Genomic DNA, 24,951 nt, shown 5'->3' with positions numbered 1-24,951 from the left:
CTAAAAGAATCGTTCATTGAGTCATTAAGGAATCAGATTCAGAAGTGTTCAGTTCGCACAGCGGACTCTCAGCTCCAGTCTTCTCTCTTACCCCTTTTCCACCAACAAGAACCGGGTGCTGGTTCAGAGCCAGAGCCAAAGCTGGTTCAGAGTGGGTTCGACTGACGAGCTTAATAAGAACCGATTTGCCTTTCCACCGGCTAGAGAGCCACAACAGAGCCAAATCTTACGTCACTGTATACGTCTCATGTTGCCCAGCAACGCTAGTGCGGTAGCGCCAAACAGTACGCCAGGCTTGTTCGAGATGCATCGGCTTCTCGCAGATCGATCTCCGCATGACATCAAAGCGCTGCGATAGCGATCTAAAAGCACAAGGAGTCGTATGTTCTCCAAACACTCCCGCAGCTCCGATCGGTCCGCGCCGCTCCGATGCATCTCGAACAAGCCATCAACAATAACGGACGTTGCAATACTATGGATGCTCATGGGTTTACAAAATACATCGGAGTCCAACGCGTTTGTGCAGCTCGCCGTAACTTACATAGACGGATATTTATAATCGAGCTGCTATTAGCTCGACTAGCTGCTATTTAAAAATGGCGGTCACAAGTTTCTATTCGTCTTGTTGGTCACGGTAACCCCGCCCCCAGCCCCTGACGCAAGTGGTTCTTACTTGGCTCTGTTCTAGACCAGCAATTATTTGGTGCTACTTAAGAACCACTTTTCCTGGTTCGGAGCTGGTGCTTTGCGTGTGGAAAACCAAAGAACCGAATTGAAACTAGGCTCTGGCTCCGAACTAGCACCAGCTCTGGCTTGGTGGAAAAGGGGTATCTGAGTCCTGGAACCCAGCACCCATAATGCATCTGTGCTCTGCTTTAATGGATTCAACACTCTGAGTGATTCACACACACTCTTACCGGCAGCTTTTAAAGCGCTTGCTGAGTGCGTCTCCCGAAACACTTCATGAAGAGCTGATGCTCAGCAAACACCATGGAAGGATGATGGAGGGCTTTGAATTGCTTCCTTGTGTTGGGGTCGCTCCGCTGGGATATCAGAGACGGAGAGGCCGTAAATCTCATGTCAAAAGCCAGACGCGTTCAGTTTTCAGCGTGTGACACGTTGAAGAGATAATAACTCAAATCATCTGTGTGGCTTTTCATCCTCAGAGCTTCAGAGACATCAGAGATGAGAGTTTGATTCCTTTCACATGTGACAAGACACTGTAACGTTGATATAAAGAAGAGTGTTTACACGATCATTCATTAAAAATTCTCCACTTCTGAAAACCTCTTTCATGCTGATCAAGGCCAGGTGGGCGGGGCTAAATAATATCAATAATTCCGATGCCAACCAATGATGGTTCATATTATTGGTTGGCATCTAGAGGGATTATTATTATTATTATTATTATCATTATCACAGGGATTAAAAGGTGGATTCCTTTCACTGCAGACAACAACAAACCACCTTAGCAACACCCTGGCAACCACACTCAACACTGTAGCAACAGTCTAGCAACCACACACACACACAACACTGTAGCAACATCCTGGCAACCACACACAACACTGTTGCAACAGCCTAGCAACACCTTGGCAACCACACACATACAACACTGTTGCAACACCCTGGCAACCACACACACAACACTGTTGCAACACCCTGGCAACCACACACAACACTGTTGCAACAGCCTAGCAACACCTTGGCAACCACACACATACAACACTGTTGCAACACCCTGGCAACCACACACAACACTGTTGCAACAGCCTAGCAACACCTTGGCAACCACACACACACACACAACACTGTTGCAACAACCTGGCAACCACAGAACACTGTTGCATCACCCTGGCAACCACACACGCAACACTGTTGCAACACCCTGGCAACCATACACAACACTGTTGCAACAGCCTTGAAACACCCTTGCAACCACACATACAACACTGTTGCAACACCCTTGCAACCACACACAACACTGTTACAACAGCCTAGCAACACCTTGGCAACCACACACACACACAACACTGTTGCAACAGTCTAGCAACACCCTGGTAACCACACACTATACTGTTGCAACAGCCTAGCAGCCACACACAACACCGTTGCAACAGCCTAGCAACACCCTGGCAACCACACACACCATTGTTGCAACAGCCTAGCGACACCCTGGCAAAAACACACAACATCATTGCAACAGCCTAGCAACACCCTGGCAACTACAAAGCAACATCCTAGAATCAGTGTAGTGGGTTTTGCACAAATAAAACCCATATCTTCAGACTTGTGCACGGCTCTTTTCTCCAGTGGCCCCTTCAACAACACTACCACCTCTGTGCTCATTAATGCTTACCCACAATCCTCTGCTCTCATTGGCCACGCTCACTTCCTGCAATTATGAAGGCGGAAGGCTGAGGTCAAAGGTCAACTAATGCAGGTCAGACTTCAGACAGAAGCGCAGCTGCTGAGCGAGAGCAAACTCTTTTAGCACACAAATACACTATTTTATATGGCAACTGATAACACACACATATATACATAGCCTATAAATGAAAAAATATATCTTACACACACATTTTTACAATATGTACATAGACACAGACATATTGTCATACAAATAATTGCAATTAAAGTTTTAACTCTGTTTTGTTCTTGTCACTTACATTGTAAGTCTAATAAGTTTTTTTACTTTTATTTAATACAAATTATAATAAAATAAATTATAAGATTTACTGTAATACTGTGAAAATAAAAATATAATTAATATAATAAGGAATTATAACAAAATAGGCCCATAAGATTTACTGTAATGATGTGAAAATTATTATATAATTAATACAATATAAACATTATAACAAAATAGGCCCATAAAATTTACTGTAATGCTGTGAAAATTATTACGATTGATATGATATGATATATGTGATATATGCTATGATATCATATTATAAAATCTGATTAAACCCACAAACATTTATTTTCTTTCACTATCTTTGCATATATATATATATATAAAACACCTTACCAACACCAAAGCAACACCCTGGCAACCACTCAGAACACTATAGCAAAAAACCCTAGCAACACCCTGGCAACCCCTCAGAACACTATAGCAAAAACCCCTAGCAACACCCTGGCAACCACTCAGAACACTATAGCAAAAAACCCTAGCAACACCCTGGCAACCACTCAGAACACTATAGCAAAAACCCCTAGCAACACCCTGGCAACCACTCAGGACACTATAGCAAAAACCCCTAGCAACACCCTGGCAACCTCTCAGAACACTATAGCAAAAACCCCTAGCAACACCCTGGCAACCTCTCAGAACACTATAACAAAACCCCTAGCAACACCCTGGGAACCTCTCAGAACACTATAACAAAAACCCCTAGCAACACCCTGGCAACCTCTCAGAACACTATAACAAAAAACCCTAGCAACACCCTGGTAACCACAAAGTGTTAATTCCATGGAGCAATTTGCTTATGTATGAAATAACCACGAGTAACACCTATTTTTGAACTATTAGAGCACGTCCTGCTCCGTATATATTTACATTATACCATGTTTTTTTGTCGTTCTCGTCCGGCTCACCGATGTCGTAGAGATCAGGCCTCAAGATTCACATCAAAACTCAGAGAACATGTTGAATGAGGCGGCGCCTCTGAATCTGAAATAAACTCATTATTCGGCCTCTAAACTCTGACCTCTGCAGCTCCAGGCTTGAAGTTTACCTCGCTGAAAGAATCTCACACGCCTCCGTTCTCCAGGAACATCAGAAGCTTGTTAAACTCTCCCAGAAGCCCCTGGGGTATGCAGATTCAGAGCGGGGGGACACACACAACAGATCCTTTTACGCGCCGCTCACACAAAGACACAGTGTTCGGCGTGTCAGCGCACAATATCCCAAACGTTGAGAATCAAAGCTGAAGGTGACGGTGTGTTTAGAGAGATTCTAATGAGTTGAAAAACTCCAGAACACCTTAAATCACAGGAACAAACACACGTCACACACACTCACCGCCAGTCTAAAGCCGATCATACAAAACACATTTAGTAATGACAAAATCATCAGACAATATTCAGGTCATTTTGAGATGATCAGCATCAGTCAATAACTGCACCTGTTCCACTGACTGACAGTTCTACAAACCTTACCGCAAGAAATAATGCACACTTTATTTGCAGAAATATCTATTTTATGTTTTTTTGAGTATTATAAATATTTATATATTTGTTGAGTATTTTAAATATGTATTATAATAATATTTATTGTGTATTTTGTTATATTTATACATATTTACTATAAATATTGCTATAAAAATGAAGAAATATATATATAGACTACTGTGTATTCTGTGGACAATATATATATCAGTAAAATTATTATAAATAATAATAATTATCATTATATAATATCCATTATTTTGATATAATAAGATATTTTTACATGATTAATACTATTAATAATGATAATCATGTATAATTATTAATAATAACAATCATTATTATTTATAGTCATTTTTATATATAAATCACAAATTGTTTTGCCAAATTGTGCTTTTAAAAGAAAAAAATCACTTTTGTTTTTGGTTGAAAATTCACAATTACATTTTTTCCCACAAAATTGTTTAGCTCTACTGTCCGGGTTTATTTTGCGATAAATACCAGCTTTATATTTTCCACCCTGCTCTCTTGATACTGGAATCAGCCATCAAACCCAGTACTGATCAAACACAAGAGCTAAAGTGAATCTGTGTTCATCGACGTGAAGTTTTCACACCGTATTTTTTTGCCGCAGTGCAATATAAGCAGTAAAACAGCACCGGCCCATTGGGTTTAATTCAAACAAGCCTCGGGCCGCCAAAGCCAGACCACAGAGACAAAACCAGCACTTTCCCACACGCAGGCTTTTAGAAATCCCACCCAAAACACACATCAGGCCCTGTAATGGCTTTCTCTCATTACGCCGCAGTATAAATGACTCCTGTAGCCGCTGACACTCAATAACGCTGACACACTCCCAAAGAACACACTCATCCGACACACGATACTCACGATATCACAACACACAGCCGACCCGCTACGACTGAAGAGATCCGATGGACAAATCTGTTGGCTTTACTTCATCATCTGCTACACAGATGTCATAAAAGTCATATTACAGCTCTCAAACAGGTATTATAGATCTGTTTATTAGTGTAAACCAGTATAAAAGTACATACTGCATATATTCAGTAGGTAAACTAGTACTTTATTCCCAACACAATCCCTGTGCTTCATCTCCCGCTCATGGGAAAATCAGCCTCCAAAATCAACCAGCGTTCATTAACGTTTAGATGATGTGTGTAAAACGAGTATAAACTTTCCTTTAAAGCTGAAGTGTGTCTTTATTCAATGCTAAAATACTTTCTTGCATCCCTAATAACTCGACCAAAGATGTGAGTTTGGGGGCGGGTCTATATGCGTGAATGACCAATGGCAGAACGAGGGGGCGTGTTTAGGGAAACTGTTTGAAAACAGTCATTCTTCCAATTCAATTTAATGACACGAATGGAGCAGAAATTGCACACTTCAGCTTTTAAAACACGTCAAATCGACACTTTAACTGTGGACAGACCCTTTAGATGTATTTAAGACAATCACAATTATTTCAGTCAAATGCAAAATATGAACACACATTCAATAGGCTAATGGAGGAATAAAAAATGACTGCCTTCTTACCTCAGTCTGATGAATAAAGTTCCTTATGCATTTGAGATGTTCAGATCTCTCAACATCTACAGGAACAAAATGTTTCGTAAGACCTTGATGAAGCTCAATAAATCATTTCCCAAGAAGGAGTTATGCAATATCATTTAATATAATAACCGGTAAAACACCTTCAGGAATCATTCCTGATCAAACTAATTATGTGCATCGACACGTCAGGAAATCTTCTAATAATAACCTATAAATGTTTAATTTCATTATTATTCATCATTTGCATATTTAAAAAAATCTACATGTAAAGTAAGACATTGATAATGCATAAATCACCTTCAGTTAAATCTCTTACCGGAATGTTTTTCGTCCATCACAACAAATACATTTGCTTTTTCTCGAACTAACTCAAGTGCTGACAGCTTATAAGAGATTCTGAGATCTTCAGCTCAGTGAGTCAGTGCGCGAGATTTACGAAAAAACGCCGAAACTTTCGTAAATACGAGCGCGAGCGCGAATTTGACAAACACACACGAACAACCGCGAGTATTTTATTTCAAATCTACGCGTGCATCGCAGATGAACAGTGACTTCATCGATATGTACAGCGGATTAAACAATCAAAGTCTCAGTGAATGTGTCAGATTGGCGTTTAAACACTCACCTTCATTCACGAGCCTCTAAAGTCCGTCAGACAGCATCAGATCGTGATCGCGGAGCATAGAAACATTCAACGAAGAATTACTCGCTGCCGTTTGTTCTGGGATTGAACGGACTCCTTCTGCCCAACTCAAGGAGGAAAGCTGGTTTTCTTTCCTTCAGTCCGTGTGTGTGTGTGTGTGTGTGTGTGTGTGTGTGAGGCGCAGAGGCTCCAACCACCGACGCCTCAGAGAAATACACCTCAATGCCGCTTTACCTCACGGAAACCAGCGAATAATGCACCACCACCATATAACCCTTCATAAAATATGCTCTGAACCGCAAATTAATAACAGAAACACACATTTATCAAACAGATCTGGTCGATGCAAGACGTAAAAAGTGTTCAAAAGTTTAAACAAAAAGAAAAGTACGTTTTTGAACTGGTGGTGGCGCTATAGAGTATGTCGTAGATACTTCAAAGTTGGTCGGATTGGTATTCAGGACCAATTCTATCTCTGTACCAAATTTCATCATTTTCCTATGTATGGTTGATGCCAAAGACTCCCATTCGGGAATAATACTAATAATAAAGTAATACAATAATTACAATATGCAGCACCTTCAGTGATTGGCTCTTAAATACGCCATCATATAACAATCCTATAACTAAAAATATAAAATAAAATCCCTAAACTCACTCTTCACCTCACACTAAAACACACTATAAAATATTAATCTGCTAAACCAATAGGTGAATCAGAAACATTTTCCCAAAATGAGCAAATATATAAAATTGCACCTAAAATATGAACATCCCTTCATATGACCTAAAATAATATGAAATATACATTTGCACCACCATTTTTCTTCTCTAAACCTCAAAGTAACAACGGATCCTAAATACACCTGGAATATAGGAATTTACCTGAAAACAGATAATTAAATACTCTATATAAAATCTACTTTCATATAACCCTAAAAATAAATATTCCAAATATTTAAGGTACATCTAATCAATATTATACTGATTACAATATTATATAATATCAAACTGATGGTTTAAAAATATCAAAAGAAAGGCTATACCTGACATTATAACCTGAAACTACAAAAATCAAATATATAAAACACAATTTAGTCACAAAATTGAAATAAAAACATATCAATATATAAAAATACACCTTTATGACTCTCTCACAATTCTGACTTTTTTCCTCGCAATTGCGAGTTTATATATGTTTATATATCACAATTCTGACTTGTTCTTGCAATTGTTTTTTTTCTTACAATTGGGAGTTTCTCACACAATTCTGACTTTTTTCCTCCCAATTCTGAATTTTGTTTCTCGCAATTTTGATCTTTTCTCGCAATTGTTTTTTCTATCACAATTGCAAGTGTATCTCACAATTCTGCCTTTCTTGCAATTGCGAGCTTAATATTCGTTTTTCCTCGCAATTTAGATTTTTTTCCCTCAATTGCGAATTTATCTCACAATATTTACATTTTTTGCTTGCAATTCTGACTTTTTTTAAATCGCTATTAGGACTTTTTTTCTCACAATTCAGACTTTTTTCCTCGCAATTCTGACTTTTCTTCCTCACAATTGGGAGTAATTCTGAGGATATATAGGCTACTTAGAACTATTTTTAGAACTACTTCTTTATCGTTATAGTTATTCTCCTCAGTGCGAACAGACATGTGTGACATAATTCACAAGTCTTTTCACTCACGTTCATTTCACTCAATGTAATGGATTTGAGTTTTTCTCTTTTTTTGGTCAAAAGTTAGTAAACAACATGTCCAAAAGGTTTTTGTTAATGCTGTTTTAAACATGCATAGCAATCTGCTGGCACATTCAGTCATTACCGGAAGGAGGAGAGCGTTTGCTAATATCCATTTGGCAGTGACTGAACATAATCTGCCATCCTATGAAACGGGAGCACAGGACGTGTGGTTGCGGTGGTGTGATGGTTTGGGATCTGGGAAACCAAAGGATCCCGCAAACGACACTCATTATTAAGGCATTTATATTAGTGATGTCAATGTGTTCTGAGGCTCAATGTGTTCTGTTATTTTAGGTCTTATTTAATATTTTGAAACCGCTTTTATTTTTTATAAACATTTTCATGTTATTCTTTTTTTCTTTCTTTAATATTGCCATTTAGGTTTAACTTATTTTTATTTCAGTTTTATTTATCTCCAGTTAATAATTTTAGTGCTTCAAATGAATCAATCACACTACGAGACTTTGATAAGAACAGTGTTTTATTATTCATCCATTCTCATAATAATGCATTACAGAAAACTACAACATCAAGAATGAGAATAAAGATGCAATTGAACCACCAACCCATATTAGCTTAAAAACAAGAGCTAAAGATTATAAAACAGAAATAAGAAAAACATGAAATATGTTTCTCTATATTAATCATAATTTGAGCACAAATAAAGTTTTAATGAAGGCACTTAGACGATCAGATATCCCACAAACTGTACACAGACAGATGGAGCACAGAAATAACACATAAAACATTAAATATCACCGATCTGTGCCGTAAAATATGTGCAGAGCACCTGGAAAGCCCCAGAAATCATCATCGCTCCTGCCTCAATAAATATACCTGCATAAATAGAGCTGTGTGTCGAACTGCAGCGGGACGCAGGAGACGAGAATCCAAACGCTTTATACTGATCCACCAGTGATTTCATGTGAGGAGCTGAACAGATATATCATCACGGAGTCTTTAAACACCTGTGGAACTTCTGTCATGCTGGAAATAACACTCAAGAAAACACATGATACTCGTACAAAAACATCCACAATGCAACACTGAACATTAAAGAATGAAGCTGAAATACTGCAGTTAACAGCATCTGATCTCAAGCTTTATGATGATCTTCAAAAACACCTGAAAAATTATTTTCTTTTCAGTGCAAATATCTAAACATTCTTAAATCAAAGATGCATTTACTGGAGAAGCAATTAAGCCTTGTTTTCAAAAAAGTGCAACGTAAGTTTATAATTAAAATACGAGCTATTTTTTTCAAAGAAAAAAACTTTAAATCTGTCATTTATGTTAGAACAAATATCCTTTGAATTAAGTTCATTTTTCTGGTTTTTAATGTTTTAAGCACAAACTCACTTTTTATAAATTTTTCATAAAACGAAACTTCAGTCATTTTTACTTCTCAATGTACAAGCAAATATATCTTAATTTATGAATGTTTAGATTTTTTTGCAGTGTACATTATTTAAATCAGTATTCTATAAACTCTGCTGTAAATGTGTGTCTTTCTGATACTTTTTTTGTTGAGGAAAATCAAGGCAAATATATCTCTTAGCAAAAAACATTCATATACTAAAATAAATCTGGCGATTGTAAAAGATGACCAGCTTTGATTTCACCCCGCCGTTCAGCACGAGCGCTCAGAACTGGACCGTGTGAGCGTGTTTCTTGCATAAGGGCTTGTCTTTCTTAGAGAAGAAGGTCTGGCCCTCTAGACTCGTGCTGCACACCTACAGGACGAGAGAGAGAGAGAGGGGAGAGAGAGAGAGAGAGAGAGAGAGAGAGAGAGAGAGAGAGAGAGAGAGAGAGAGAGAGAGAGAGAGAGAGGGGGAGAGAGAGAGAGAGAGAGAGAGAGAGAGACAGAGAGACAGAGAGAGAGAGAGAGGGGAGAGAGAGAGAGAGAGAGAGAGAGAGAGAGAGAGAGAGAGAGAGAGAGAGAGAGAGAGGGGGAGAGAGAGAGAGAGAGAGAGAGAGAGAGAGAGAGAGAGAGAGAGGGGGACAGAGAGAGAGAGAGAGACAGAGAGACAGAGAGAGAGAGAGACAGAGAGGAGACAGATAGAGAGAGAGACAGAGAGAGAGACAGAGAGACAGAGAGAGACAGAGAGAGAGAGAGAGAGAGAGAGAGAGACAGAGAGAGAGACAGAGAGAGAGAGAGAGAGAGAGAGAGAGAGACAGAGAGACAGAGAGAGAGAGACAGAGAGAGAGAGACAGAGAGAGAGAGAGAGAAGAGACAGAGAGACAGAGAGAGAGAGAGAGAGAGAGACAGAGAGAGAGAGAGAGAGAGAGAGACAGAGAGAGAGAGAGAGACAGAGAGAGAGAGAGAGAAATTCTTAAGTCAACATCATTTTCTCCTTAAAACTGCAGTGAACCAAAGACAGTCTCAAAAACACGGTTTGAAATCGCTGGTGTTTCTGACGTCACAAACTACCTTGTAACCAATCAGATCAACGTGTGATCGTCAACGAGTGGATCTCTGAGTGAGTGAGTGGAGGCGGGGGCTCATTTGCATATTCATAGAACGGCGTATACTAAATGAGGCGAGGGTGTCGAGTTACGTTCAAGATTTTTTTAAGGCATGAAGACTGTTTTTTCAAAGAAAAAAACATTTAAATGTGTAATTTTGGTGATCAAAGATGAGATTTAAGGGATACAATGATTGACTACAGGGGGACTTAAAGTAAGAAATAATTTATTGTAATTTACGGTCAACAAATTTGATGTAAAACAATCCCAAAAGCAGCTCGAAATAAAGCAGAAACATCATGTGGTGTGTGAAAACTGTTAACTGAATGTTGCAGAAATGCACTTTCTGATATTATTCACACAATAGACCCTTCATTTAATCACAGATGAGCTCATCTAAATAATATTCAGACTCCAGGTCCTTTTTATCAGCTCAAAACACTGAAGAATCATGTTGATACTTGATACTAAGTTTTCTGAACTTCATACTTGATAACAAGTCCATTGTGGAAAATGTAACATTGTTTTTTTTTTTTGTAGGTTATTTTTTTTGCAGTTACATTCAAGCTATTTTAAGTAGATTTACACAAACTGAGAAAGTCAAAAAGCATTAGGTTGTGCCCCGCTTTGCCCATTTTTATATATATATATATATATATATATATAAGCAGTGATGTAGTTAATCTGGTTTATTTTTTGGCTAGTAGAAGTTCTGAATGGCCAGTAACTTAATTTAGTAGCCAAATTGGCTGGTGAGTGAAAAAGTTAATTTCAAACCCTGCTTTAGAAGTGTGTATTCCTGGTGTTTCCGCACACACACACGTACCACACACACGAAGCAGGTGTCGTGCCAGGTGAACCCCAGCGCATCCAGGAACTTGTCACCCGCTTCGATGGGAAAGTCACATCCGTGACAGCCGGTGCCGAAGAGGGTGTAGTAATCTAAAGCCATCAGAAAACAGAACAAAATCAATCAAGCTGTTCACTGATGAATGTTCACTGATGGATCAGCTAGTGTCTACAGGACACACATCAAGCACATACGATATCAGTAAAGCACAAGTACACATTTTCAGTTTTTGCTTTTTAACATACTTCAGTCATTTTTACATTTAATACATTAAACATTACATCGATGAAGAAATTTAGTTTAGTTTTATTTAGAGTTTGACAAGGCAGGATACTGTAGAACAAAACCCTCAAACATAATACATACTCAAAACAACCTTATGTACCTAAACAAAATAAATAGGTGGAGTTAAACAGATACACAAAAAAAACTATAATAAAGCTTGGAAGAGTCAGGAAATGTTTTAATATAACTCTGATTTATGGTAACAGAGGGGTTTATGGGTAATGGAGGGGGAGGGTTTATGGGTAACAGAGGGGTTTATGGGTAAAGGTGGGGTGGAAAGGTGTATGGGTAATGGCGTGGTGTATGGGTAACAGTGGGGTGTATGGGTAACGGTGGGATTTATGGGTAACGGTGGGGTGGAGGGGTTTATGGGTAACGGTGGGGTTTATGGGTAACGGTGGGGTTTATGGGTAACGGTGGGGTGTATGGGTAACAGAGGGGTGTATGGGTAACAGAGGGGTGTATGGGTAACAGAGGGGTGTATGGGTAACGGTGGGGTGTATGGGTAACGGTGGGGTGTATGGGTAACGGTGGGGTTTGTGGGTAGCGGTGGGGTTTGTGGGTAACGGTGGGGTTTGTGGGTATTGGTGTGTTGTGTGGGTAACGGTGTGGTGTGTGGGTAACGGTGTGGTGTGTAGGTAACGGTGGGGTTAATGGGTAACGGTGGGGTGTACGGGTAACGGTTGAGTGTATGGGTAACGGCGGGGGTGTGAGTAAAGGCGGGGTGTATGGGTAACGGTGGGGTGTATGGGTAACGGTGGGGTTTGTGGGTATTGGTGGGGTGTGTGGGTAACGGTGTGGTGTGTAGGTAACGGTGGGGTTTATGGGTAACGGTGGGGTGTATGGGTAACGGTGGAGTGTATGGGTAACGGTGGGGTTTATGGGTAACGGCAGGGTTTATGGGTAACGGCAGGGTTTATGGGTAAAGGCGGGGGTGTGGGTAAAGGCGGGGTGTATGGGTAACGGTGGAGTGCATGGGTAACGGTGGGGTTTATGGGTAACAGTGGGGTACGGTGGGGTTTATGGGTAACAGTGGGGTTTATGGGTAACAGTGGGGTGGAGGGGTTTATGGGTAACGGCGGGGTGTGTGGGTAACGGTGGGGTGTGTGGGTAACGGCGGGGTGTGTGGGTAACGGCGGGGTGTGTGGGTAACAGCGGGGTGTGTGGGTAACAGCGGGGTGTGTGGGTAACGGCGGGGTGTGTGGGTAACGGCGGGGTGTGTGGGTAACGGTGGGGTGTGTGGGTAACGGTGGGGTGTATGGGTAACGGTGGGGGGTATGGGTAACGTATGGGTAACGGTGGGGTGTATGGGTAACGGTGGGGTGTATGGGTGTAACGGTGGGGTTTATGGGTAACGTGGGGTGTATGGGTAACGTGAGGTGTATGGGTAACGGTGGAGTGTATGGGTATCGTTGGAGTGTATGGGTAACGGTGGGGTTTGTGGGTAACAGCGGGGTGTATGGGTAACAGCGGGGTGTGTGGTAACGGCGGGGTGTGTGGGTAACATGGAGTGCATGGGTAACGGTGGGGTTTATGGGTAACGGTGGGGTGTATGGGTAACGGCGGGGTGTGTGGGTAACATGGAGTGCATGGGTAACGGTGGGGTTTATGGGTAACGGTGGGGTGTATGGGTAACGGCAGGGTTTATGGGTAACGGCAGGGTTTATGGGTAACGGCGGGGGTGTGGGTAAAGGCGGGGTGTATGGGTAACGGTGGAGTGCATGGGTAACGGTGGGGTTTATGGGTAACAGTGGGGTGGAGGGGTTTATGGGTAACGTTGGGGTGTATGGGTAACGGTGGGGTTTATGGGTAACGGTGGGGTGTATGGGTAACGGTGGGGTGTATGGGTAACGGTGGGGTTTATGGGTAACGGTGGGGTGTGTGGGTAACGGTGGGGTGTGTGGGTAACGGTGGGGTGTATGGTAACGTGGGGTGTGTGGGTAACGGCGGGGTGTGTGGGTAACGGCGGGGTGTGTGGGTAACGGCGGGGTGTGTGGGTAACGGTGGGGTGTATGGGTAACGTGGGGTGTATGGGTAACGGTGGAGTGTATGGGTAACGTTGGAGTGTATGGGTAACGGTGGGGTTTGTGGGTAACAGCGGGGTGTATGGGTAACGGCGGGGTGTGTGGTAACGGCGGGGTGTGTGGGTAACATGGAGTGCATGGGTAACGGTGGGGTTTATGGGTAACGGTGGGGTGTGTGGGTAACGGCGGGGTGTGTGGGTGTGTGGGTAACATGGAGTGCATGGGTAACATGGAGTGCATGGGTAACGGTGGGGTTTATGGGTAACGATGGGGTTTATGGGTAACGGCGGGGTGTGTGGGTAACATGGAGTGCATGGGTAACGGTGGGGTTTATGGGTAACGGTGGGGTTTATGGGTAACGGTGGGGTGTATGGGTAACAGTGGGGTGTATGGGTAACAGTGGGGTGTATGGGTATGGGTAACGGTGGGGTGTATGGGTAACGCTCACCCGTCTCACAGTACGGCTGCCCGTCCTCCAGGTGGAAGGTGTTGTTGCGGATCGGCTGCTGGCAGGAGGCGCACAGAAAGCACTGCACATGCCAGGTCTGCTTCAGGGCATTTATGACTTCCTGTTAGCAGATCAAAACAGCAAATTAAACTCTCTGTGAAACAAGGACTCGCTGCTACGACTAAGAACACGTCAGCTACTTATCTGAGCAAATCACAGACTTTGTCAGCCAAACCAGTTAAGACAAAATTATTACTGAGATTTAAACAACACATTTACATTTTTACAGTTCTCTGATGTCTCTTAATGGTCACATAATATGCAGATAAACAAATAAAATATTTAATCTGTCTTAGTTAGTTTTTATAAGCAATTACATTTTATATATATATATATATATATATATATATATATATATATATATATATATATATATACACATTTTTTTAAAGTTTTACATTTTGAATTAAATGTTTTAATTTTAGCATATACACGCACTTTTTTATAATATTTTATAATAATTAATAATATATTTAAGAATTAAATAATTGATATAAAATATATTAATAGAAATTTATTTTGTAAAAAAAATAATAATTCAAACCCTCCAGCTTTTAACGTTTCAAATCCTCAAGGTTTTATTTTGAAGGAATACTGCTGAAATGCTGGAGATTATTTGAATGTATAAATGAAGTGAACCTAGCACATTTAGCTATTAAATGCATGTTAAACTGGCAGAACATGCAGAGATAAAGTTCACAGCATTTACTGTGAACAGAGACGCTGAAACCACTGGATCATCAGCTGCTCGTGTGTAAATGAACACAGTGCTGCGCTTTACTCTCAAACAGACTATATTTGATAATCACACTAAGCTATCATGATTTATTTAGTTTAATTGTGCAGTCCAATTTATTTACTTTTAATTTTACATTCAATTTAGCTTTTAAACAAACCCCACGTTTGAGAAACCCTGCCCAAGTATAGTTAAAAAGGACCAAAAAAAAAGCACAGGTTTTCTGTCATTCGCTCATTAAGCGAGTGAAGCGGTTCTGAAGCCCACTAAGGCCAATGCGACACAGCCAGTGCTAATTGTCACACATCTGAGCGGCCGGTGCCAGCTTAACCAGACCTTATGATCCCGATTAAAGCTCATTCCCATGGTCCCGCACTCTCAGAGAGAGCAGAGGAGGGGAGGCTGGGAATGATGAAGGAATGAGGCTTTAAAGGGAAACAATTACAGAGGCCAGAATAGACAGAACGAGGAGAGGAGAAGTGGACGGACGATGTAGCAAATCTCAAACTAGTTAAGAACGTCACTTGAGATGAACCGGCTACTAACAAACTGAAGCAAAACTACACTGAAACTATTTACAGGCACTATTTACCTGTAACAGTGAGCAGGTTGCGATAAACCCTATTGTATTTTGCAAATATAGATTTTTTTAAATTTAAATAAAAAGAACTATGATGAACTGTTAACAGCTTCATATATTTATAACAAATTTTTGTTAAAGGGGTGGTAAAACATGATTTCACTTTTCTAACTTTAGCTAGTGTGTGATGTTGCTGTTTGAGCATAAACAACATCTGCAAAGTTACAGCGCTCAAAGTTCAAAGCAAAGGAAGATATTTGCTTTTAAAAAATTCAATTTCTAAGGACTACAGCAAACAGCCGGTTTTGGACTACACGACATCCCTTCGGGTTTGCTGACGTCAGCATATCCCATTATTTACATAAACCCCTCCTCCGTAGAGAATACTAAAGCGGGGCGAGGCCATTTTATATTGCTGTTTTGAAGATGAGTTGTCGCAATGCCGTCGAAACGCTGCTGTTATTTTCATCCCGGTTGCAGGTCCACTTTGTTCAGCCTTCTTAGGGACGAGGGAGTTAGGGATCAATGGTTAACATTTATTTTTTAACTCGGTCCCTCATAATTATGACCCAAATCTCGCTCTCTGCACGTTACAGAGGAAAGCTTCCACAATCGTGGCGAGTTCAATGCAGGATTCGCACATCGGCTTGTCCTGAAAGATGGAGCAGTTCCAACTTTAAAAACAGAAGCTGTTGTTTACGGGCCACAACCTGTAAGTATGATTTATTTTTCGTCGATGTGTTTTCCTGTAATAGTTTGTATTGTTAGCAAGGAAGTAAACAAATCACAACGCTGTTTGGCTCTGCTGGTTTGTTAAATGCTCACTCATACTTAACGTTATCCGACAAACACCTAACGTTACAAACTTTTTTTTAATCTCGACAGCGAACTTGGAATTAGTGTAAATTATTCTTTGATTAGAGCTTTTATGTTTATCTACTTGCTTGTTTATCTACAGGCACGGTAAACATGGTTCTGTGTTTGACTTGGCAGCCGATGTTTAGTGTTCGTTTTGTAATTCGTTAATAGTTCTGTCGACAGATATTTGTCTACAATCGTTCTAAAAATACAAAAGTAACGGTGGCATACAGTCAGAAACGATCACTATAGATCCGCAGTCTTTACTCAAAAAAATCCCTTTGAGGACTGTACTATAATTTGTAAGAACGATTATATTAAATTCTTGTTTATGAAGCTTATTTTTTGTAATTCTATAATAATTTGTACAATTAAATAACAGCGTAACTTATCTAAAAAAGTAATGAAAGAACAACAAAAAACAAACCTTTCTGAAACGTCGTTTAACAGCCGTTCTTGAACAGGTTCTGCTCGATCATCTTCACTAACGTTTCCCCGGGTCCGATTGGTTTTATTGACACCATTGTTTATAATACACCGAAGCACAAACTAGGCTACCGGTAAAGGTACAAGGTGTGACGTTTCCGGAAAACGTGCACTAGACGGTTAGCGAATCACAACACACTGGGCCAGCTAACCAATCTGAGCCCATTGCGTAGTTTTGAGGGCCTGGCTTCATAGAACCAGGAAACCATCAGACCGTTTTTACAAGGAGGGACAGAGCAGTGTAGAATAAAGGTAAAATATATGAAAAATAATGCAATTTTTAAAAACGAAGAATGAACACGTTACAGTGCACCCCACAAACACAATCAAGCCTTCGAAAAAATGCGTTTTACCACCCCTTTAAATATATATTTGGTTAATAAATTAATACATTTTAAACACACATACACACATATATATTTCCTATATGTTTGTGATTTGAAATAATATATTATATATAAAAATTATTTAAAATGTTGTTTTTATATATACATTTTAGGTTTTATAAATAATATATATATTATATATACACATAAAATGTATTTAAAATAAGTATATAAATATTTTTCATATATGTTTCACAGTGTGTGTGTGTGATTTGAAATATAAGTTTCATATAATTTACATATTTCTATGTAATCTAATATTTCGAATATCATATTGAAAAAAAAATTTAAAGTAATCTCAATTATATAAATAATTTATATACGTACACATATATATATATATATATATATATATCTTAAAATGTAATACTAAACATTTTAATGATTATTACAGCGGAGTTACAATCACAGTCACTGAAATGCATTTAAGCTGTAGTGTCACTGATTTGATCTAATTACTGCCCAACAAGACACAGTTTGAGGAATCATTCACAAACCTGTAGGACGACACACACACACACTTCGAACTTTTAAACATATAGTTGGGAATATGAGCAATAGTAGACTTGAGGAACACTGCAAACTCAGTGTCTGTTCCCGGACTCACCCCGAGCACCTTCTCCTGGCAGCGGGCGCAGGACGGGGCCAGAAACTGCTCGTAACAGCGCTCGCAGTAAACGGACCCGCGCTCCTCCACGAACCCCACGTCTGCCAGCGAGCGGTGGCAGTGAGAGCAGCTGACCACGATTTGCCCATGGCCACCAGGAACGGACCCCTGCAAAAACCAGACGCTTATTCAACAAACAACTACACAAATAACTGCTCCACTTCCTCCAGCTGTCAATCATACAGGGCTATTACAGTTACACTGTTACTTGAAATGAAGAAAAGAAACGTTAACTGAAATTAATATTAAATAAAAATAAGATAAATAGGTACAGGTCATTTAGGTATGTATTTGTATGTGTATAAATGACATGCTGTATTAGTTGTATTCTATGATTAGTATATATATATATATATATATATATATATATATATATATTTTTTTTTTTTTAGAAAAGCCTTTCTATGGACCCGAGACGCAAATTAGCTCTTGATGTGCAATAAATATTTTCCAGTTTTCGACTGGAATCATGTTTTTTTTGTACGGTACCAATAAACATATAAATAAATAAATAAATAAATAAATAAATAAAATACAAACTATAGTGGAATTTAATACTACACTAATAAATAAATACTGCTTATACCAAAATAACTAAACTGAATACAGAAATAAAAACTGTATTAAAAACATGACAAAACTACTAAATCTAAATTAAAAAGGAAAATTAAAAAATGAAAAAATAATTCAAAACTATAACTCGATCTCATTGACTACTATAACGCTAGTTATAAAAAAAAAATTGTAACTTCATAATAAGGTTTCCTATGTTAACATTAGTTCACATGAACTAATAATAAACAATCCTACTACAGCATTTATTAATCTTAATTCATGTTAATTTCAACAATTACTGATACATTATTAACCTCAAAAGTTGTATCCGTTAATTTTATTTAATGAACCTGAACTAACGATCAATGAACAGTTGTATTTTAGTTAAAGTCCCCCTGTAGTCAGTTTTAATCCCTTAAAACTCATCTTTGATCACCAAAATTATATATTTAAAAGATTTTTTCGTTAAAACGTTTAAATGTGTCATTTTGGTGATAAAAGATGAGTTTTATGGGATACACTTATTAACTACAGGGGGACTTTAAGCAAGAGATTATTTATTGTCAACAAAATGTTATGTAACAATCCTAAAAGCAGCTCGAAATAAAGCAGAAACATCATGTGGTGTGTGAAAACTGTTAACTGAATGTTGCAGAAATGCACTTTCTGATATTATTCACACAATAGACCCTTCATTAAAAATCACAGACGAGCTCATCTAAATAATATTCAGACTCCAGGTCCATTTTATCAGCTCAAAACACTGAAGAATCATGTTGATACTTTATAAGTTTTCTGAATTTCACACGTGATAAGTCCTTTGTGGAATATGTTACATTGTTTTTTTGTGTGTGTGCGTGTGTGGGGTGCTTCTCTGGGAACTTATTTTTTTAAAAAAATAATTTAAAATGATCAAGAATACATTTGTTTAAGATTATTTATATTTCTGTTTGGATATTTATTTATCTATATTCTTAATGTGACTTGAATGTAAACTAGCATTCAAAAAATTGTGGTCGGTAAGACGTTATGCTCAACAAAAGCTGCATTTATTTAATGAAAATGCAGTAAAAACAGTTAAAATTATTAGAATCTAAAGTAACTGTTTTCTATGTGAATATATAGTAAAGTGTAATTTATTCAAAGCTGAATTTTCAGCATCATTACTCCAGTCTTCAGTGTCACATGATCCTTCAGAAATCAGTATAATATGATGATTTGATGCTCAAGAATATGATTATTATCAGTGTTGAAAACACTTTTTATTTTTCAGGATTCTTTGATGAATGGAAAGTTCAAAAGAACAGCATTTATTTGAAATAGAATACTTTGTAACATTTAAATGTCTTTACTGATCAATTTAATGCATTTCTTTACCCCAAACTTCTGAACGCTAGTGTTACATTTGTTAAATTTTGTAACCTTGAAAGAGACTTAAGAAACATGTTTTGGTGAGATCAACTGTTATAATTCATGGTGTGGAGCAGCTCAACTTTATTTATAGAGCACAATTAAAACAACAGAAGTTGACCAATGTGCTTTACAATGTCAAAAGAGAAAAAAGCATCACATAGGCAACACTTATAATAAAATGGTAACACTTTACAATAAGGTTCATTAGTTAACACGAGTTAACTAGCTTAGTTAACATGAACTAAGAATGAACAATATTTCTTCAGCATTTATTAATCTTTGTTAATATTAATTTAAACATTTTCTAATACATTCTCAAAATAAAAGGTTGTATTTGTGAACATTAGTTAACTAACATTAACAAAGATTAATAAATACTGTAACAAATGTTTTGATCATTGTTAGTACATGTTAGTTAAAGCTACAATATGTAATTTTTTTCACCGCTAGAAGTCGCTAACCTCTTACAATAACAAAGGCGTAGGTTGATGACGCGGAATCGTCATGCTGATGGATCTAATAATGTTTATGGATAAGTGAATGCAATGTTGTTTTTAACATGATTGTTTTATGAAGCAGGGCGCGATTGCTAATGAGAGACAGATATCAGCGCCACACGCGAGTCCCGCGGATATAAAGGAATGAGGACATTTCATTCTACCGAACTAACGTACCCGCAAGTGCTGAATTAATACTCACACAGGTCAGTTTATTAGACGAGTGAAGCTAGTGAGGAAACGCAGCGCTGTTGCACTTGGTCTATCACACTAAACTGCATTTCAGTGTGTCGAAAGTTATAACGTTATTCTATGTGTTAGTTTGTCTATGAGACTAGCAGTAAGCTAGATCAACATTAGAATACCACACTGATCATATTCTAACATTTCATCATGTTGAGCTTTATAAAATTGATTAGTTTTACGTACACCTGTCTAATAAAGTATCTCTGTCGAGTCGAAGTTAGTCGCGGACGCTAGCTCTCGGCATCTCGAAAACGCCACGCTGGTATTGATCCTCGTTTCATTTCTCCTTTTGTCCCAAAGTCTGCTTGCCATGGTCCATAATGTTTGAACTAAACAACAACAGCGTGAGCACGCCGCTAGACGGTTGACCACGTCTGTCGCCATGGTTACTCTGGCAGTACAAGCGGAAACCAGGGATAACGCGGATATTACATCATTGACAGGCGACAAATGAACATGGACGAGCCATTATTTAAAATTGGAATTTCTCTGAAATGAAAAATCTTTGGGAACTTTTGAAATATTCTAAGTACACAACTGCAGGAAATATATCACACTGTGCAAGTGATTTTTGGATATTTCATTACAAAATTCTTACATAATGTACCTTTAACACAAGAAAAAATGTTAACTAATGAACCTTATTCTAACGTGTTGTTACCAATAAAATTTTCACTGATTAAAAGCCATTTAAAACCGATGTGTTTTGAGCTGTCCTTTTTAAAATCCTGTACAGTAGCAGCGTCTCCATGTCGGTGTGAAGTTGATTTGCAGAGAAAGAATGGCGTGACAGATTTGTGGTGACAGTGATGCTCATGGTGGTTCAGGAGCTCAGACTCTTCAGCTCGACCCCAGAGATGGCGAGTGTCGGGATCCGTTACACAGACTGCCAGACTCCTGCCCAAACGCCCGTGACATCCAAGCTTAAAGTCTCTGTTTTCTGCATTTGATATCGCCGCTGTCTGTTGTTTTCCCTCCTAGCTCATCATCCGATTTGTAACCCGCATCCCCGCTGCCGTCCTCACGTTACCCTGAACTGATCCCTGATCACATCGACTCTCTCAAAACGGCTGTTTGACAGTGTCAGGACAGACAAACCGGGAAATCAAACATTCTTAGAGAAGAAAATCTGTGTTATATTTGTTTTATGAGGAATAAAAACATTCAGGTAACACTTTACAATAAAGTACCATTAGTTAATGCAGGGTTTATTTATTACCATATTCTGAGCACTCAATAGTGATGCGCGGATCGCGTTATATCCGCGGATACTGCCGATAATCCGCGGCTCAGACGGGCCAAGTTATAAAATTATATAAAATTGTCCTGTCATTATATAAAACACCCTACATGAGATTGTTAGGATTTTTATTATTATTTTAGTTAAAGCTGTCAAGTTACAAAGAAATTACAATAGGGTTTCAGCACTTCATGCTTGAACCCCTAAATATACACAAGCTTAACAGAATTATTCTGATAAGAGTGTTTTCCAACAATGATGTAATGAATGAAATTGAAGTTTGAAGTGAGTAAAGCCTGTGTTTAGGCTATTAAAGAAATGTAATTTTGCCAAAGAAGAACTTTTATTTTAAATAAATGTTCATTTAAAAGCAGCCTATTCCAGAGTGATATGTTGCCATATCATCATGATTAACACTGATAATTTGAATAATTGTAATGTGATGATCAAGTGCAGATATCTAAATCAGAGAATATCTGAGGTTTGAGCGGGTGGATGATTTATTTCAGGAGAAGTTAAAGCCGATCTGCACATCTCTAGCGCACGAGCCCAAGGGGAGAAACTGTATATGATAGTGTCCTAAAAATAACAATCTAATTACCTTATTGTTAAAAAATCTCAAATATGTGCTTGTAAGAAGTATTTTCTTCAGCCATGATCAGGATTTTACCAGCTCCGCCTCGGTTTGAGCCAGGAAAAATGTTAATGCATGGACTAATAATGAGCAATACATTAGTTACAGTATTTATTAATCTTAGGCCATATCCTCACTGATAAGTTTTCGTTTGAAAACGCATCTTTTTCTCTCCGTTTCGTCTTTCCGTCACACTGAGACAGCGTTTTTATTAATGAAAACTAAGCTTTTTGGAAACGCTCTCCGAAGTGGATAATTTGAAAACGCTGTTTTCTCGTTGCAGTGTGGACTGAGAAACAGAGGTACTTAAAACGATGATGTAAGTTTAGTCATGTGACGCATGTTGAACCCATAGATATATTCATGTTTATTCCAGTATTGTGTCTGTTATGTGCGATTCACTTTCACACAGTTGCTAAAATAAGTTACTTCACACACTCTTCATATCACAGTCCTGCAAACATGACAGAATTTACACACATTTGCCGTCCTGCGGTGAAACATGAGAGCGGTTGCGTTTTACACCAAACATGTAATGGAGAGAGAGAGACCTGGACGATCAGTGAATTCTGTGATATTCTGATAAATAAAATCATCCTGTCAGAAGAATTGCGCGATAACTTTATTATCTATTCTTCCGTCTGTATCATCTCAGAGCTTTAGTGAGGGCTTACGCATGCGCAGTAAAGGGGAATTTAGTGTTATCAGGCGTTTTCCAAAAGTTTCTCATCCACACTGAAACGCCTGAAAACACTAGTGTGGACGGAGAGCGCTTTTAAACGAAAACGCCGTTTTCAAATGTATCCGGATTAATGTAGACATAGCATTAGCTAAAGTCCCCCTGTGGTGAAAGTCTCATGATGGAGAAGTGGTGTTCTTTTGAACTTTATATTCATCAAAGAATCCTGAAATAAAAAAACTGTTTTCAACATTGAAAATAATCAAAAATATTTCTCGAGCATCAAATCATCATATTATACTGATTTCTGCAGGATCATGTGACACTGAAGACTGGAGTAATGATGCTGACTGACACATTCAGCATCACCGTGTTGTTTTTCGAGTCTCATGATGGAGACGTGCATGTGTGTGTCTGACCTGATGACCATGTTGCAGTGAGCACACATGGGTGTCCGTGTTCCCGCTGGGATGTGTTCAGCTCTCTGCACCAGCGAATCGTCCTGGTCACTGGGATGAGCTTGAGGTTTGGGTCGATCCGGTCCCTTCACGAGGCCCGTGCTGACCCGTCCCGTCTGTGGCGCAGGTGCACCTGCTTTAGGAAGCCCTAATAATCAAAGAGAAAGAGATTTCAATCTGTGCGACCCCTCGCTGAACTTCACCCACAACAGCGTCTGTGTTACGCAAGACCAAAACGGGTAATGAGATCGGCCCGTTTTGTGAGCGGTCGTGTAGCGTGACCGAAGGTGATGGAAAGTTCTAGTTAAGATATATGAACTCTATCTCTTCTCGTCGGACCATCTGCGGACGGGACATCCACACCAAAAACAATGGATCGATTTACTCAGGACGGGTAGGGGGAAACAACATTCCCAGAACTGGAGGAGACACCTGGCAAAATAACCGGCCGTTTCAGGGAGTGGAAGGACAAGCCTTCCCTTCTCTGAGTGGTCAGAGGTCAAAGGTCAGCGAGGCACAGAGCGGCTCATTCAGACGGTGCTGGAATCAAAGCCGGGGGTCACAGAGCATGTGCTCCCTTGATTTACGCGTAACAGAGGAAAAACGAGCCGACAGATCCGTGTGAATGAATCTGTGCTGAAGCTCAACGCTCCCAGGCATCTGGAGGAAGAGTGTTGTGTTAATATGGCTAACCTAATAATGATGCTTAAAGGTGCTGTACGTAACTTTTCCACACATCTAAAGCATAAAAATACCATAATATGTTTGCGTATATTGAGGAAACATGCTAAGATCACATACTCGTTTCTCTGAAAAACACTTCTACAGCCAGTTATTTTACTTGGAAATGTGCGTTTCCAGGCTGGAATGTTTGTTTTTGTTTTGATCTGTGATATTGCATGTTGCCAATTTTCATTGTCCATTGCGCTCGTTCCTGTTGCGTGCCTCAAACTGGAAACCCGTGTGTGCGTCGAGTCTCACGAGCAGGAGGCGAGAGAAACCACGATCTCCGATATTTTGAATTTGGACTGCAGTACCCCTTTCCACCACTAGTTGTCATTCTTACAGACTTCACTTTTAACTAAGCAAATTGCACTAACATATATATAGTCCAGTTTGTGTTATTACATATATATAGTCCAGTTTGTGTTTTTACATATATATAGTCCAAATTGTGTTATTTATATATAATATAATTGATGTATAAATACATATACAGTATATACATGCAAATATTTCAAATAT

At 39.1% G+C, this 24,951-nt stretch overlaps 2 protein-coding genes across 9 annotated transcripts in view; both read right to left on the bottom strand.

Annotated features, from left to right (window-relative positions):
• The window catches only part of bmpr1bb (bone morphogenetic protein receptor, type IBb), a 126,595-nt gene extending 119,985 nt beyond the window's left edge, over positions 1 to 6,610 (bottom strand). For 5 of the 8 annotated variants that reach the window (XM_077243813.1, XM_077243812.1, XM_077243817.1 and 2 more), the window contains exons 1-2: positions 6,377 to 6,562; positions 5,734 to 5,789 (exon numbers count right to left, since the gene is read on the bottom strand). The gene's annotated coding sequence lies outside the window, so the exon portion shown is untranslated. Of the gene's footprint in view, positions 1 to 917; positions 1,221 to 5,733; positions 5,790 to 6,376 lie in introns of all 8 variants that reach the window. The other 3 variants (XM_077243814.1, XM_077243809.1, XM_077243810.1) reach the window with 3 other exon arrangements.
• Positions 6,611 to 8,601: 1,991 nt separating this feature from the next.
• pdlim5b (PDZ and LIM domain 5b) overlaps positions 8,602 to 24,951 on the bottom strand; it is a 110,955-nt gene continuing 94,605 nt past the window's right edge. Inside the window, 6 exon segments of the mRNA XM_077243805.1 lie at positions 8,602 to 9,871; positions 11,431 to 11,546; positions 14,212 to 14,332; positions 17,925 to 18,058; positions 18,061 to 18,092; positions 23,668 to 23,854. Coding sequence (XP_077099920.1) covers positions 9,782 to 9,871; positions 11,431 to 11,546; positions 14,212 to 14,332; positions 17,925 to 18,058; positions 18,061 to 18,092; positions 23,668 to 23,854 — 680 coding nt within the window. The 3' untranslated portion in view covers positions 8,602 to 9,781.

The sequence above is a fragment of the Siphateles boraxobius genome, unplaced genomic scaffold (assembly GCF_051911475.1).
Source record: "Siphateles boraxobius isolate OS27281-9 unplaced genomic scaffold, OSU_SipBor_1 25, whole genome shotgun sequence".
NCBI lineage: Eukaryota > Metazoa > Chordata > Actinopteri > Cypriniformes > Leuciscidae > Siphateles > Siphateles boraxobius.
This window is presented reverse-complemented; position numbering and strand designations above follow the sequence as displayed.